The following is a 13946-nucleotide window of genomic DNA, read 5'->3' on the forward strand; positions in this document are numbered from 1 at the left end:
TTTTTCTGTAATCGTAAAAATGATCTCGAACCGTTAACCATACCGTCCATAACTTATGTCAAAAATGAGCGAAACGCCGGTCAGAGATGCCTTCTTCTTCTTCCTTCTACTTGAACTGCTTGCAGCATCGATGATCGCCGCGGCAGTTCTGGATTAAGGGCCAGTAACTTAGACTACACTGAACAAAATCGGGCTATAAGGTTTATCGAGAATTCTAGTGATTTCGCACTAAAGGAAAATCCAATACTTTTTATCAGTAGACGTATGATTTAATTTAAAGGAAAATCCAATGAATATTATAGAGAGCAAAATTAATAAATTTTATCCTTTAACCTTGTGTAATGAATCGTTCTATCATTGTAATAAAATATGCCTGGTATTTCAATTTATTTTATTCTAATATTGCTCATCATTAATAAATTAACAAATTTTTCTCGATGTTTAACATTTATTGCAGCAAATGTAACTTAAACAAATACTTCCAGAAACGGATAATTAAATCTGCACTGCACTTTAACACTTTTTGTTGTTCAAATCCATAATGGGATGTAGTTCCTTTGCGTGATGCATGTTCATCCGGCGCAAAATCCTTATTCATTCCGGGGTGCTGATGACAAACAAACTTGTCGAAAACTTTCCTGTTCTAGATGGAATTTTTGACTCCGTTATATCCGCTCCACTCGGCATATTCGGATCATTAAACGCATTGATTTTTAAACACGGTACATACAATTTTACGTTCTTCCAGCGAGGTTATGTTTTCTGAAAAAAAAAAAAATCCGCATATAGAATTTCAAAATAAATCTTTCAAAAATATGAATTACCTATGTATGTTAAAGACAGAACTGTGCTCGTACTCGCTAAAATCCGAAGCTGTTTTTCTGCGCTGCTGTCCGGCATTCCAAGACCAACAATGATTTACCTGTTGGGATAAATTCCAAAACATTAACAACCAAGCCGTTCAGCCATTACATATTTTCGTCGTTCCACTTACCTCCATAAATTTTTAGCTAATGTCGCGGCGATGAGGTTCAGCTGGATAAATCCTTTGGCGAAACATTACTGGTACCGAAGTACACATAAAATCGTTCTTCTCGGTTTATGTTTCCCGAACAATAATGAAACCTGTTTCTTCTTAACCAACGATTCAGGCACGCTGATATGTATATTAACTTCAAAATGATTAAATGTATAGGAATTTTCTATAAATTTTTCTAGGTATAACAAGTTACTGAAATTCATTGGATTTTTCTATATTTTGTATTGGATTTATTGTTAGCTTCTATCACACACTGAACGTTAAAATTCATTGAATTGACCCTATAAACCTTATAGCCCGATTTTGTTCAGTGTATATGCCCTAGGTCAGAGATGCCAGACAGTTTTACAAAAAATCAGTACGAACTTATAAACAAATCTCTTATATAATTTTGATATTCTGATACGACTCTGTAGCGTTTCAAAAACAATAATGGAACTTGAAGGTATGCTCATACATCATACTAAAAGAAGTTCATTATCGCTTTTCAAGATGTTTTTAATAACGTTCTAGTTGGAAAAAGAGCTTGGAGTACCGATGGTGTTTGTGGTTTTCATTGATGATTTTATCATCAGCATTAGTTTTTTTTTTTGAAAGATTTTCATATTAACTATGATTGTCTACTAATAATACTAATACTAATGAAACTGATGAATACCACATACTAATCTGAATCTATAGTAGATATAGATGCAAAAAAAAATCATATAAACATAAAATTTGCTTTTACATGGTGTATGGCAATCTCGAACAGAAACATTGATTTAAATTAATCGGAATTCCTCATTTCAATCAATAAGTCATTAAAATCCTTCCCATAATCATCCAGATTATCTAAAATATTTAACTAAAAATATCGCATCTCAATATCTATAAACATATTGATAAAACATTCAACCTGGCACCACTGACGCAATCGTTTCATTTTTGTTTTGATGCGCCGGGAGAGTCATTGTCGTTGCCTAATCTATAGATTAACTCCTTTGCTGGGCAACCAAAATCTCCGGCAAACCCTTCGCTGACCGCGTGCCAGTTGGCATAGTTTTAACCGATTTCGGACTCTCGAAGCAACCCCTGGACGGATCCAAAACGTACAGCTTCTGCGGCACCGTCGAGTACATGGCCCCCAAGGTCGTCAACCGAAAGGGTCACACCTTCGCCGCAGACTGGTGGTCCTTTGGGGTTTTTAATGGTAAATATTCTTTGAAAAGCGTTGAATTCGTAAAATCGGTACAATATGAAAATCGTTCATTTCAGTTTGAGATGCTGACGGGCAACCTTCCCTTCCACGGTAGCAATCGTAACGATACGATGAACGAGATCCTGAAAACCAAACTTGGGATTCCAGAAAATCTGAGCCCGGAGGCTCAGAGTTTGTTGCGGGCCCTGTCAAACGCAATCCCCAGAAACGGTTGGGAGTTGGCCCAAACGGGACGCGTTCGAGCGGAAGGAGGTGCGACCCCCTTTCATTCCGGCCGTTTCCCGCGACGATGCGTTTTACTTTGAAACGGAGTACACCAACAAATCGCCCAAGTATATGTTAGCTTGTGAGTTGAAGTAGAGAGCTGGGACTAATCGAGGGGTTTGGTGTTTTTCTTGCAGAGATTCCCCCGGTGGTCCGGTTAGTGCGAGTGCCCATGAGATCTTCCGCGGATTCAGTTTTATAGCGCCATGTTTGCTGGACGACATTCAGAATCAGATGGGTCCCAGGGCACCGTTTACGAACGAAATTCCTGGCGTCAAACCGGTCGCCTTTGCCGATGAGTACGCAATGATGCAGGAGCTGGGCGGGGAACGTTCTCCGTTTGTCGGTTGTGTGAGAATCGTACCACCAAGAAGCATTACGCCGTTAAGGTTGGTTGTTTGGTCGTCGAACTACGTTTTGAGAAGTAAAATGTTTTTTTTTTTGTTCTTGTTTTTAGATAATCGACAAATACGGTCACGATTGTCGAGAGGAAGTGGAAATTCTACTGAGATACGGCAATCATCCGAACATCGTGTCTCTGTTCAGTTTCCACGAGGACCCCACTTATGTGTACCTGGTAATGGAGTTGCTAAAGGGAGGGGAGCTGCTGGATCGAATCTTGTCTATTCAATATATGTCGGAGGTTGAGGCCAGTGCAGTCCTTAAAACGGTCGTATCGGCCGTTGCTAAATAAAATGATAAAATCAGAAAAGATCCGCCATTCTTATCCGAAAATCTCTCATAAACATTTAAAAAATTACGTCTGTGTTTGTGCTCTTTTGACGAACGATCCCTTAAACGGTTTGAATAACGTTGGAATAAAGTAAAGTCAAATCGTTAGAGAACTATTTACGTAAATGTTTAGGCATGGGAGCTCCTCCAAATAACTATAACGATTACAATCCGATGATCAAAATACATTTTCCACAAACGGTTTTTCAACCTTAACTGGACTGCACGTAGAACAGTTCTGCCATACAAATGTTTTAACAGTTTTTAACAATTACATAACCTAACGACATATTAGAAATACTGTGAATTTGGAATTCACGATTCAACTAATGTATTTCACTGCTCGAATAATCGTTTGCTAAAGGTTTTTTTACGCTTCATGAAATCGTCGTTTAACTATTTAAGAAATCGTTTGGTTACAATCCTCATCTATGCGGGAGGTAAAGTGCAACCGCGTGCATCCGGAATGACCGTTAACTCGATTTGTTTACATTTGGCAGTTTCGCCCTTTTGAAATGTTACGCTAGAAATGTAACTGCAGTACAACAGTTGCCACAAATTTTCCATCAGCTCTTGAATATTTTTTCACTTATTTTATCGCCGTTTCCATATACCAATCGATTGTAATGTCAAAGAAACCCGATTTTGAGTTTTGAAATTAAATTTTAATTTTTACAGCTTGTGCAAATTTGAAAGATACAAATACGACCTTTCGAACACTTAGTACTGGGTTCATTACCACAGTTGACTGACGGTTCTTTTTTCGATTTTTGACTGTTCAATTTTCTTCCTTCCTGAATCTCCCCAGAAGGACGCGTGTGTTTTCTGTGCTTCGGTAGAAAAATTGCCTTTAACCCGTTAAAATCGTTAAAAATCCTGTTAAAACATAGTGCTTTAAGTGCTTCCATCAACCAAGAACGCTAGCGCAGTAAATTATGGCCGATCGTAAGTATAATTTTTGAGTTAAATTATATTTTTCTCTGCCGGGTAAAATTGCCAAAGAGCATCCAAGCATCCTCCATCTTGGTCTCTGAATTGAATGAAAAAAAAATGCGCCTTTTCTGTGCTGTTATGGAAAAAATCGTTTTCTAAGTGCGGTTTTCTCTTGCTTTCGAATGCCTTCCGCCAGAATACGCCTCTTACGGTCAGCAGGATTACGGTGGTATGTCGTACTCGGTCCCACCGCCACCGGTTCCGCAAAACTTTAACCAGCCCCCACCGGGAGTGGGTGGTGGGGCCGGTGCTGCCGCCGGGGGTGGTGGAGGTTATGGTGGCGGTGGCGGCTACGGAGGTCAATATCAGTCTGCACCGGGTGCAACGTCCGGCGGCTATGGTGGCCAATCGGGTAAGACGCTTTTTGTTCTTTGTGTTGAGGGTCGTTAGGGAAAAAAGTATTGGTTAACCACCCTATTCATAAATTTTACGTGAAAATTCAGGAACATGTGTAACAATTATAGCAAGGATTCAAACCAAGAACATGTTTCAAATCATTGTTTTTGCTTTTTTTTCGTGCGTATTCTTAGTACGAATACCGAAATTTAAGACCAACTTATCATTTTACAGCACCATTCATTTGTTCATATGAAATGAATAAAAAGTAATTCAAATGCGTTAAAAACCCACTTTACTAATCGTTTGTAAAACAGAATCGTCACACAACTGTTCCATTTATCTTTAAGAAAAACCGTATTTTAATAAAATCGCATTAGAGCAGCAGATAATAGGATACTTTCTGTACTGAAATGAGCCTGACAAATGACTAATTAAAACCTTTTTTCTGAATCCTTGAAAATTTCAGACTATAAGTCTGGTGGTCGCGGAGACAGCGGCGGTTACGGAGGCGGAAACCGTGGAGGGTACGGAACCGGAGGCGGAGGCGCTGGAGGACCCCGAGGTGGTAATCAATCCGGCGGTTACAGGTGAGCATCCGATTGCCTGCCCTCGATTGATTGATCCGTACACGTTTTGGCGAGAAACACGACTGCCCCCCACCCTGTAACCTTCTATCTTACACACTTGAACATATTTGATTTTTAAAAGTCACAGACTATCGACAAAAAACCCTCATTCTGTTGGAAGATTTTTATAAACTTCATCTTCCATTTTTGTCTATTCGTTTCTATCGATCCGATTTCGATGAATAACAGTGAACTGACATCTTAAATCTTACTCAGCTAAACATTCCATTCTTTTACAGGACTAGGTAAAATGATTGTACTTTTTTCGCCCAAGATGTTAGTTCACTTTTCTTGAAGATGACGCGAAAACTTTAATATAGTTTGACACTTTAAATCAGCAGTTCAAATAATTAAGTTCTATCGAAACTTTTATGTCAAACGAAATCAAAGTTTAAACTTTTTCAATTCTTATACAAAAACTACGAATTAACTCGCCGTCTGTTTCTCTCCAAAATATCAATCATAAGGGTTTCTTCCCCATTGCAAAACAAAATTCCAACTTCACATCTTACACGTTTCTTATACATGCCTATATAAATATTTGAATATTTTTCCGACTGCCCAATAATGTTTATGAAAAAAAATCAAACATACATATTTCAACAAAACCCCCAATCTACAAATGCAACAAATGTGTAACAAACTGGTTTGGTTTCATGTGTTATAGCAGTGGCGCCGGCAACAAGGGTGGTTATAATAGCAAAGGTAAACACCGATCGACTGTTCGGTGAAAAACACTTTTTTCACTGTACTTTTTTTTACTATTATCTTTATTACCTACCTATATTACTTAGTTGACTTTTTGTTTCTTTCCGTCCGTTCGTCCATAAGAACATTCGTCCCTTCGTCTGACCGTACAAATTCAAAAATATTCGCGATTTCTTTTTTTCTGTTTGCCTGCTCTCTCTCTATCTCAGAGTATATAGACGAAAGAAAACACGCGAGAATGGTTCTTTTTTTTTGGACTTTACAAATGGTTAAAGTTACGTTCGGGTTACAAGTTCGGTTCAAGGTTTTTTATCTTAAAGCTTTCATTGAAATCGTCATATCGAAATTGTTACGTTTAATTGTCTCATGCTTTAGATACGTCGATCAATTTTCTCGCTACTTACTAATTGTTTTTTCTCTAATTATTTAACTAATTTTGTTTTGCTTTTAAGTTTTTCGTAGACATTATATTTTTTGTGTAACTTGTTAAACTATATGCCTTAAATTCGATAAATTGAAATCAAGAATACAAAAACCTTTTCAATGAAAGCTTTCCCTTAAGAGTTTCCAAATACAAGTGTCATTAACCAAAAGGTATTGAATGAAAAAAGGTTGAAAGGTATAAAACGTAAAATTGTCTAACATCTGAAATCGCCAAACGTATATTTTGGGATGAGGTTATTGTTATGTACGGCGGAATTCCTTGGCTAAATAATAACACTATTTGATGGAGCTTAAGAACTACAGCTTTATTCGTTTACGGATACAGACGGAATGCGGTTATTTCTCTTAAAGGCGCGCCAACCATAATGATTATCGCGCACCGAGGGACAAGACAGTTGTTGCTATAATTCATCCATATTACAGTTATTAATAACAAAAACATTAAGTTAAAACCCTGTGTTTTAAGTCGTTTAAACACCAAACTCCGTTTTTCGCACAAGTACTTTCAACTTGGAAGAAAATACATTTTTCTAAATATGAAAAAAAAACTTAGGTTTACGAAATGCTTCATGTGAAAATTCCAAAAAAAAAAAGCTATTCGTTTTCGTAAACAGACCATGGCTAAACCCTAATTATACTTGGTATCAACTTGAAATCAAAACACTATACATGTTGTCAAATATTGATAAAATACAGTTTTATAATAGCAATATTATAATCGAGGTCCTTGGAGCCAAAGGGATATAATTGCATAAAAGCTAATATCGAGAAATCACGCTCAGATGGCAAGTAAATCGTCTCATAGATCGACGTGAATGACGAATGAATAACGCGTAAATTTTTCAATAAATGTTTGCCATTGTTAATATAAACTCGCGAATGACATAAAAATGTTAAAACGACTAGTTAGAATCGAAACAAAAAAAATATACCAAAACCAATTTCAGGCATAAAGGTATTTGCCGCTGATAGTATTTGTGATATTATGCTGGTTGTTTCACCAACAGTTTTCAGCTTTGGGAAAATCATCCTTAAGAACCAGCATGTTTGTCGACCGGCAGGTCATTATTTGTATCGAGAGTTAATGATGTTAATTGTCCCGTACAAGCTGAGCAAGTGTGCGTAAGAAATGTCAACAACAACTCTACCTATGAAATTTCAACTGAAAATCATCGAATTTTTAGTTATGTTTTCCTGTATTTTAGATTTTTGTTATAACATTTTCTGCCTGTACGGACCAAGGTTTTTTTAAACACAAGGTTCTCCAACTTTCACAGTTAGTAGGCGAGGTGTGAGCGGGGCTCTCAATGAGTTTGTTAACATACATAAGATTATTTGCTGCGCTTATCTGTGGTTTGTTGGTAAACAAACTCCATGAGTTCCGCAGTTCCGCCTATACAGTCAAAATTGCTGAATCGGGCATTTGATATACGGTAACACCTCCTACATATACACTCCTTGGTACGGACTTTGTAGGTTCCGTTTTTTTACAACACATCCAATCCCAACCAAGAGAACGTGGATTCGATCTCATAACCGTTGATTTAGAAGACTTGAAAGCTATCCTCTACGCCACAGGCGGCGGCTTTCGTTGTCCCAGGAAATTGTTCCCAAACTCCCAGAAATTTTTGTTTTCCATTATTGGTTTTATTTATGACACTTTACTAGCTTGTGGCATTCGTGTCTAGTGACTAAGAATTTTATAGAAGTTTATAGACAATACACTTTTTAAAAAAGTTTCAAGCGACTTTTCATTTCATTTTTGGTTTTTCTAGATTTTAAAAACAGTCCCTTTGATATTGTTTTCCTTACGAGCTTCTTCGTATCCGTGACAGTCGGTCAAAATGTGTTGCACAGTGGTTTGTACGCCGCAGAACTGGCATATTTGGTACTGTTGTGCAACGAAACATGCTGGATTGAAGTTTTAAATGAGTAGTGAAAATGTTGCTGGAATGACTCACGGTTTTGGCTTCGAAGAAACAGAAGGTATAAATTTAAAAAAAGGGTTCTGGTCTGATAAGAGTAAAATTTTTTTCATAGACCAACTGATTCCGGTGTTAGACAATTTTACAAAGCGCGATTGAAATCAATGTTACATAATGTCAAATGAGTAAAGCGGAAAGAAGAAAATCAAAGAAAAATCCTAGCTTTACGAACACACCACAGCGTAGATTTGTGTAATGCGTTTTACGGATAGAATATAACCAACGGTAATGAAAAGAAGAAAACACAGTTTAATTTTTAATGAGTGCAAAAAAGACAACAAAAAACTATCGGTTGATATTAGCGTTAGAGTTGTGGTTCATATCTGTAAAAGAGAGTCCATCTAAAATATAATAAAAAAAACCTTAGTTCCAGCTTCGCGACTATCACTAACAGTATTGCGTTTGTTTTTCGTTTTTTCTTCGTTTTGAATTTTCCATTCCGTGCTGTCACACTCCTTTTGCCGGAATGAACAACAAGGTGATGGAGAAATGGTCACCCAAGAGGATACCATCTTCATCCAGGGCATGACGGCGGAAACGACGGAGTCGGAAATCGAGGAACGCTTCGGTTCGATCGGTTTGATCAAGGTAAGTAATTATCATCTAGCAAGTTGTATTCAAGTCATGACGTGAATTGTACGAACCCACAGAAAGATAAACGCACCATGAAGCCGAAAATCTGGATGTACAAGGACAAGGAAACGGGTCGCATGAAGGGCGAAGCCACTGTAACCTATGAGGACGCGAACGCGGCCCAATCGGCCATCGAATGGTTCGACAACAAGGAGTTCAATGGTTCGAATATCAAGGTTTCGCTGGCCCAGCGATACAACACCTGGCAGAACAAGGGCGGCAACCGTGGTGGTTTCAACAAGGGAGGAGGCGGCGGTGGCTTTGGAGGAAACCGTGAGTGCATTCATTGAATGATGAATTAATCGAAAAAATTATAAAATGTTGCCTTCAAATTTTAGGTGGTGGTGATCGGGGAGGTTTCGGAGGCGACCGTGATGGTGGAGACCGCGGAGGTTCTCGTGGAGGAGGTGGTGGTGGTGGTGGTCGCTTTGGGGCCGGTGCTGGTGGTGCCGGAGGCGGTGGCGGCGGTGTCCAGGAACGTGAAGGAGACTGGACCTGCGGAGAATGTAAGAACAAAAACTTTGCTTGGCGTAACGAGTGCAATCGCTGCAAGGCTCCCAAAGGTGATGGTGCTAGTGGTGGCGGCGGAGGCGGCGGTGGTGGTGGATTCGGAGGACGTGGAGGTGGTGGTGGCGGCCGAGGCTCATTCGGAGGCGGTTCACGCAATGGTGGTAGTGGGGGTGATCGTGGAGGTTTCGGAAGTCGAGGAGGCGGTGGCGGTGGTGCCATGCGAGGAGGGTATGTTTTAGTATTCAGTCCTCGTTTTACAGAAAATAACAACTTAATATTTATTTTATTTGCAGTGACCGTGGCCGCGAGAATCGGCAAAGACCATACTAAGAATTCGGTTTGATATAACACTTAATCGAAAAGCCACCTAAACACTGGTACACCAACCTTCATCGCTCGATGAAATTGTTTGCAAACTACAGACGATATTACCCTTGACGACATCGCCCATCCTACGGACGGATACAAGACGGGAGAAAATTCTGTTTCATTGCTATGAAACCGTTGTGTGTATCATCACACAAAGCAACAAATGTATAACTAAGAATTTACTGTATTAAAATTACTACAATTTGCATTACAAAGGACAAGAACAAAAAATAGTGTGTAAGAATAATATTGTCTCTCGGCTGAATCTAGGGACAACTTTGGTTGCAACAGTATAAGTAGTAATACCAGAAAATACCTAATATAATAAATAAATCAGCACCATCAGAAGGTTCGCCACTGCAAAATCTTTGCGTCGTTATCGCACGCAACAACTGAACTGTAAAATATAAAACCATAATAACTTAAACCATTATTGTGTATGAGAACTTCAATCTAGAGAAAAATGGAAACTTCGATTTCCGTAATGCCGGTTCATATTTCTTGGGTTGAATGGTTTGTTTCTGATAGAACACACATGAAAAGAACTGTCGGTAGCAGAAGGTTGTTAGCCTAAGGTCCCTATCCCGCGTTGAGGCTGCCATAAAGGGTGTCCACGATGAAATTGCCACACACAAAATAGATTCGCCCAGGCCTATGAAGTATTCATCGAATCCCATGTAAATGGAAATCAAAAAGTTGGAATCGCACATCTGGTGAATTTTCTGCACACTCGATGAATTTTGCCGCACACTTGGTGAATTTTTGTGCACACTTGATGAATTCTGCCGCACACTTGGTGAATTTTGTGCACACTTGATGAATTTTGCCGCACATCTGATGAATTTTGCTGCACATCTGGTGAATTCCAGCGCACAATTCAGTGTGTTTTTCTCGCGTTTTAAATGAATACTTCATACCTGTAGAATTCTGCCGCACACTTTTTTTTTTAGTTGGTAACCACAGGTGGTAAATCCCGGTTTACGGATTGTATTCCAAGGCACGGCGAGCCACCGCGTCCCCCCAGTTTGCTACTCTGGGTCCATGGGTACAATGGGCAGACTCATGATATACTCCGTGTACACCCCCTACTCCCTAAACTCCACCTGGGGCCGCAGACCTGGTTCCCACCTCGAACTGTTTAGTACACTATGCTTCAATAGTGGGAGGTCTATTCGCGCTAATGCGCTCCAAGGCAATACTCATTAACGAGACCACTTTCAGCAAAACCTCTCGTCTTCACGACTCGACGCCTGAACTCTTCTCTAACGACTTGAGAACCGACATCTCCTCGCAATGACTCGAGATTCTCACACAAACCTCTCCTCTTCGCGACTTGAGGCCGGATCTCTCCACTAACGACTTGAGATCCGACCCCTCCTCGCATCAACTCGAGGTTTATTTACCACTCCTCTGCACGATTCAAGGCCCAATCTCTCCTCTAACGACTTGAAATCTGACCTCTCCTCGTAATGACTCGAGGTGACCACTTGTACCCCTCCTCTTGTTGGTAAGGGGCCTGATCCCTCCTCTTACGACTCGGGACCCGACCTCTTATCATAAAGACTCGGGGTTGACCACGCAAAACCTCTCCGCCTGAAGGTTTGAGGCCTGACCTCTCCTCTAACGACTCGAAGCCCGACCTCTTATCTTCAGGGTTCGAAGTTTGTCACCTTGCCCGTCGTGTGCCAGATCGAGAGCAGCTTATCCTAGACTCGCGCCTGTCACGGCACACGCACGGGACTTAACGCAACGACTCGGATGATTCCCGACGAAGACGTCATCCTACACCGACTCGAATGGCTCGCCCGGCGTCGAGAGCCACTCTACCCGTGGGTATTCCCCGAACGTGGAATAACCCTTTCCCAAAGATTTCCACTGCGAAGAAGGTCAAGTCTTATCCCCGCAGCTTCTGTCGTTGAGAACCGCTCTACTCGGATACTCCCCGAAGGTGGTGCATCCTACACGGCGCACCCACGGCATCCGCTACGCAGAAGGTATTGTCTTATCTTTGTAACTTCAAACCGTGGGGTCGGACGCACTCTACTCGACAGCCCCCCGTCGACGGGGTCAGTCTACTCCGACCGTTGTCCGGTCTTCTTTATCCCCCTTGGTTAGCAACCCTAGGATTTTTGGCCCGCGGATTTTCCTGCCCGTTGTGTGCCAAATCGAGAGCAGCTTATCCTAGACTCGCGCCTGTCACGGCACACATTCGGGACTTGGAACGCTACGACTCGGATGTTTCCCGACGGTGACGACATCCTACACCGACTCGAGAGGCTCGCCCGGCGTCAAGAGCCTCTCTACCCGTGGGTATCCCCCGACAGTGGTTAACCCTCTTCCCTCGAGATCCGCTACGAGGAAGGTAAAGTCTTATCCCCGCAGTTTCCCTCTTAGGAAGCGGCACTACTCGGATACCCCCCGACACTGGGGTATCCTACACACGTTCGCGGCGCACCCCTGACCTCCGCTACGCAGAAGATGATGCCTTATCTTTGTAGCTTCGATCAGGGGATCGGACGCACACTACTCAGATGCTCCCCGCCGATGGAGTCATCCTACACCGTTCGCGGACTGCCGTTGGTTCCAGCTCCTCTGCAGGGCAGTCATGATCCGGGTGAACCCATCGCTGACCGCATGCCAAGTGTTGGAATCCGCACACATCCTCTGTACAACGTTATCTGCTGTCGTGTCAGGCCCACAGGCGGCAAGTATGGAAGTACGTACCGCCGCAAACCTCGGACAGACAAACACCACATGTTCGGGTGTTTCCTCTACGTCACCACAATCTGGGCAATCTGCCGCACACTTGGTGAATTTTGTATGTATGTATGGTTCCCCCATCGGTAGCAAGGTCCAGCCTATGTCTGTGTGGCTTGGCCTTCGAATTGCTTCTCAGGCTTCCACGGCCGATGGTTCGTCGAGAGAAGGCATCCAACCTTCAGAGACCTACAATGGTTGACAATCCACTCCGCTTGCAATAGTCTCTTCAGATTATCCCCAGATGCATTCCCTCTGAAATATATAATTATTTATACAGAGAAACACATCTTACCTGTCGGAAACTTATGGGATTCGAACCCAAAAGTTTTTCTTGCCGATACCGGGAATCGAACCCGGTACGCCTGGGTTACCAGACTCGCGCCAGCCTATCCACTAGACCACATCAGCGCTTACCGCACACTTGGTGAATTTTGTGCACACTTAATGAATTTTGCCGCACATCTGATGAATTTTGCTGCACATCTGGTGAATTCCAGCGCACAATTCAATGTGTTTTTCTCGCGTTTTAAATGAATACTTCATACCTGTGGATTCGCCAAATTCGAGTTTTCATGCGATTGTCATCAAATTTTCAGGGATTGAAAAATAATTATTAAACTTCATTTCACCATTTCACTCGTATTTTACTTACAGTCCATACGCAAATGCCCGCACCTTGGCCTTAACCCCGGCCATAAGATTCTGCACAACCTGTGAATCAACCATTTTTTTGCATATAAATCCATACTTTCTTCAGTTCCTCGACTATCCTCACTACCTTAGGTCTTTAGAGAAGGTGCTGCTTCATAATCGCCCAGTACTTTTCGATGGGGCGGAGCTCCGGAGTGTTGAACATTTTTGACCTTATTGTCCACATACCACTTCAGCACGTCCTTGAAGTAGTGACATGAGGCCAAATCCGGCCAGAAGATTGTTAGGCCTTCAGGAGAGGAAGCAGCCGCTTCTGGAGGCGCTCTTTCATATACACCTGCCCGTTCATCGTGTCCTGGGCCACGAAAGGTGCACTCCGCTTCCTGCACGTTCAGATGGCTTGCCAAACCAGGAATTTATTCGCAAATTTGGACATCTTCTGAGTGCGAACATGCTCCGGGACGCTGAACTTATCCTTGGCCGTGAAAAACAGGTTGCCGGGGACCGTCCATGATGCAGCATTCAACTCTCGTCAGCATGTTGAGGTACAACTTCCTGGCACGGGTTTTGGCGGACTTGTTCTGTTTCGCGTCGCGATTAGGGGCCTTTTGTACTTTGAACGTTCGAAGCCCAGCCTTAGTTTTGGCCTTCTGGACAAAACTTCGGCTTAGGTGCAGCTTCTTAGCCACATC

General features: G+C 41.8%; 1 protein-coding gene and 2 long non-coding RNA genes across 7 annotated transcripts; 2 read left to right on the forward strand and 1 right to left on the reverse strand.

Moving 5' to 3' along the window:
• Nucleotides 1–470: 470 nt before the first annotated feature.
• Nucleotides 471–1337, reverse strand: LOC129759899 (uncharacterized). The gene is made up of 3 exons (XR_008740253.1): nucleotides 995–1337; nucleotides 825–922; nucleotides 471–762 (listed from the first exon to the last, which is right to left on the reverse strand). It is a non-coding gene; the product is annotated as an uncharacterized LOC129759899 (long non-coding RNA).
• A 590-nt stretch (nucleotides 1338–1927) lies between these two features.
• Nucleotides 1928–3199, forward strand: LOC129759898 (uncharacterized). The gene is made up of 4 exons (XR_008740252.1): nucleotides 1928–2231; nucleotides 2297–2572; nucleotides 2642–2893; nucleotides 2962–3199. It is a non-coding gene; the product is annotated as an uncharacterized LOC129759898 (long non-coding RNA).
• Nucleotides 3200–4002: 803 nt separating this feature from the next.
• On the forward strand, nucleotides 4003–10270 carry LOC129759892 (RNA-binding protein cabeza). 5 transcript variants are annotated; one of them, XM_055757450.1, is made up of 8 exons: nucleotides 4004–4181; nucleotides 4366–4581; nucleotides 5035–5155; nucleotides 5865–5899; nucleotides 8810–8919; nucleotides 8982–9237; nucleotides 9303–9702; nucleotides 9768–10270. In XM_055757450.1, the coding sequence occupies exons 1-8, from the start codon at nucleotides 4172–4174 to the stop codon at nucleotides 9802–9804; spliced, it is 1185 nt and encodes a 394-aa protein (XP_055613425.1). In that variant the 5' UTR covers nucleotides 4004–4171; the 3' UTR covers nucleotides 9805–10270. The 5 variants fall into 5 exon arrangements, with proteins under 5 accessions (XP_055613428.1, XP_055613425.1, XP_055613427.1 ...); XM_055757449.1 differs by having other exon boundaries at nucleotides 4005–4181; nucleotides 5862–5899; XM_055757453.1 differs by lacking the exon at nucleotides 4366–4581 and having other exon boundaries at nucleotides 4003–4181.
• The last annotated feature ends 3676 nt before the right edge of the window (nucleotides 10271–13946 follow it).

This window comes from Uranotaenia lowii, unplaced genomic scaffold, assembly GCF_029784155.1.
Source record: "Uranotaenia lowii strain MFRU-FL unplaced genomic scaffold, ASM2978415v1 HiC_scaffold_306, whole genome shotgun sequence".
Classification (NCBI taxonomy): Eukaryota; Metazoa; Arthropoda; class Insecta; order Diptera; family Culicidae; genus Uranotaenia; species Uranotaenia lowii.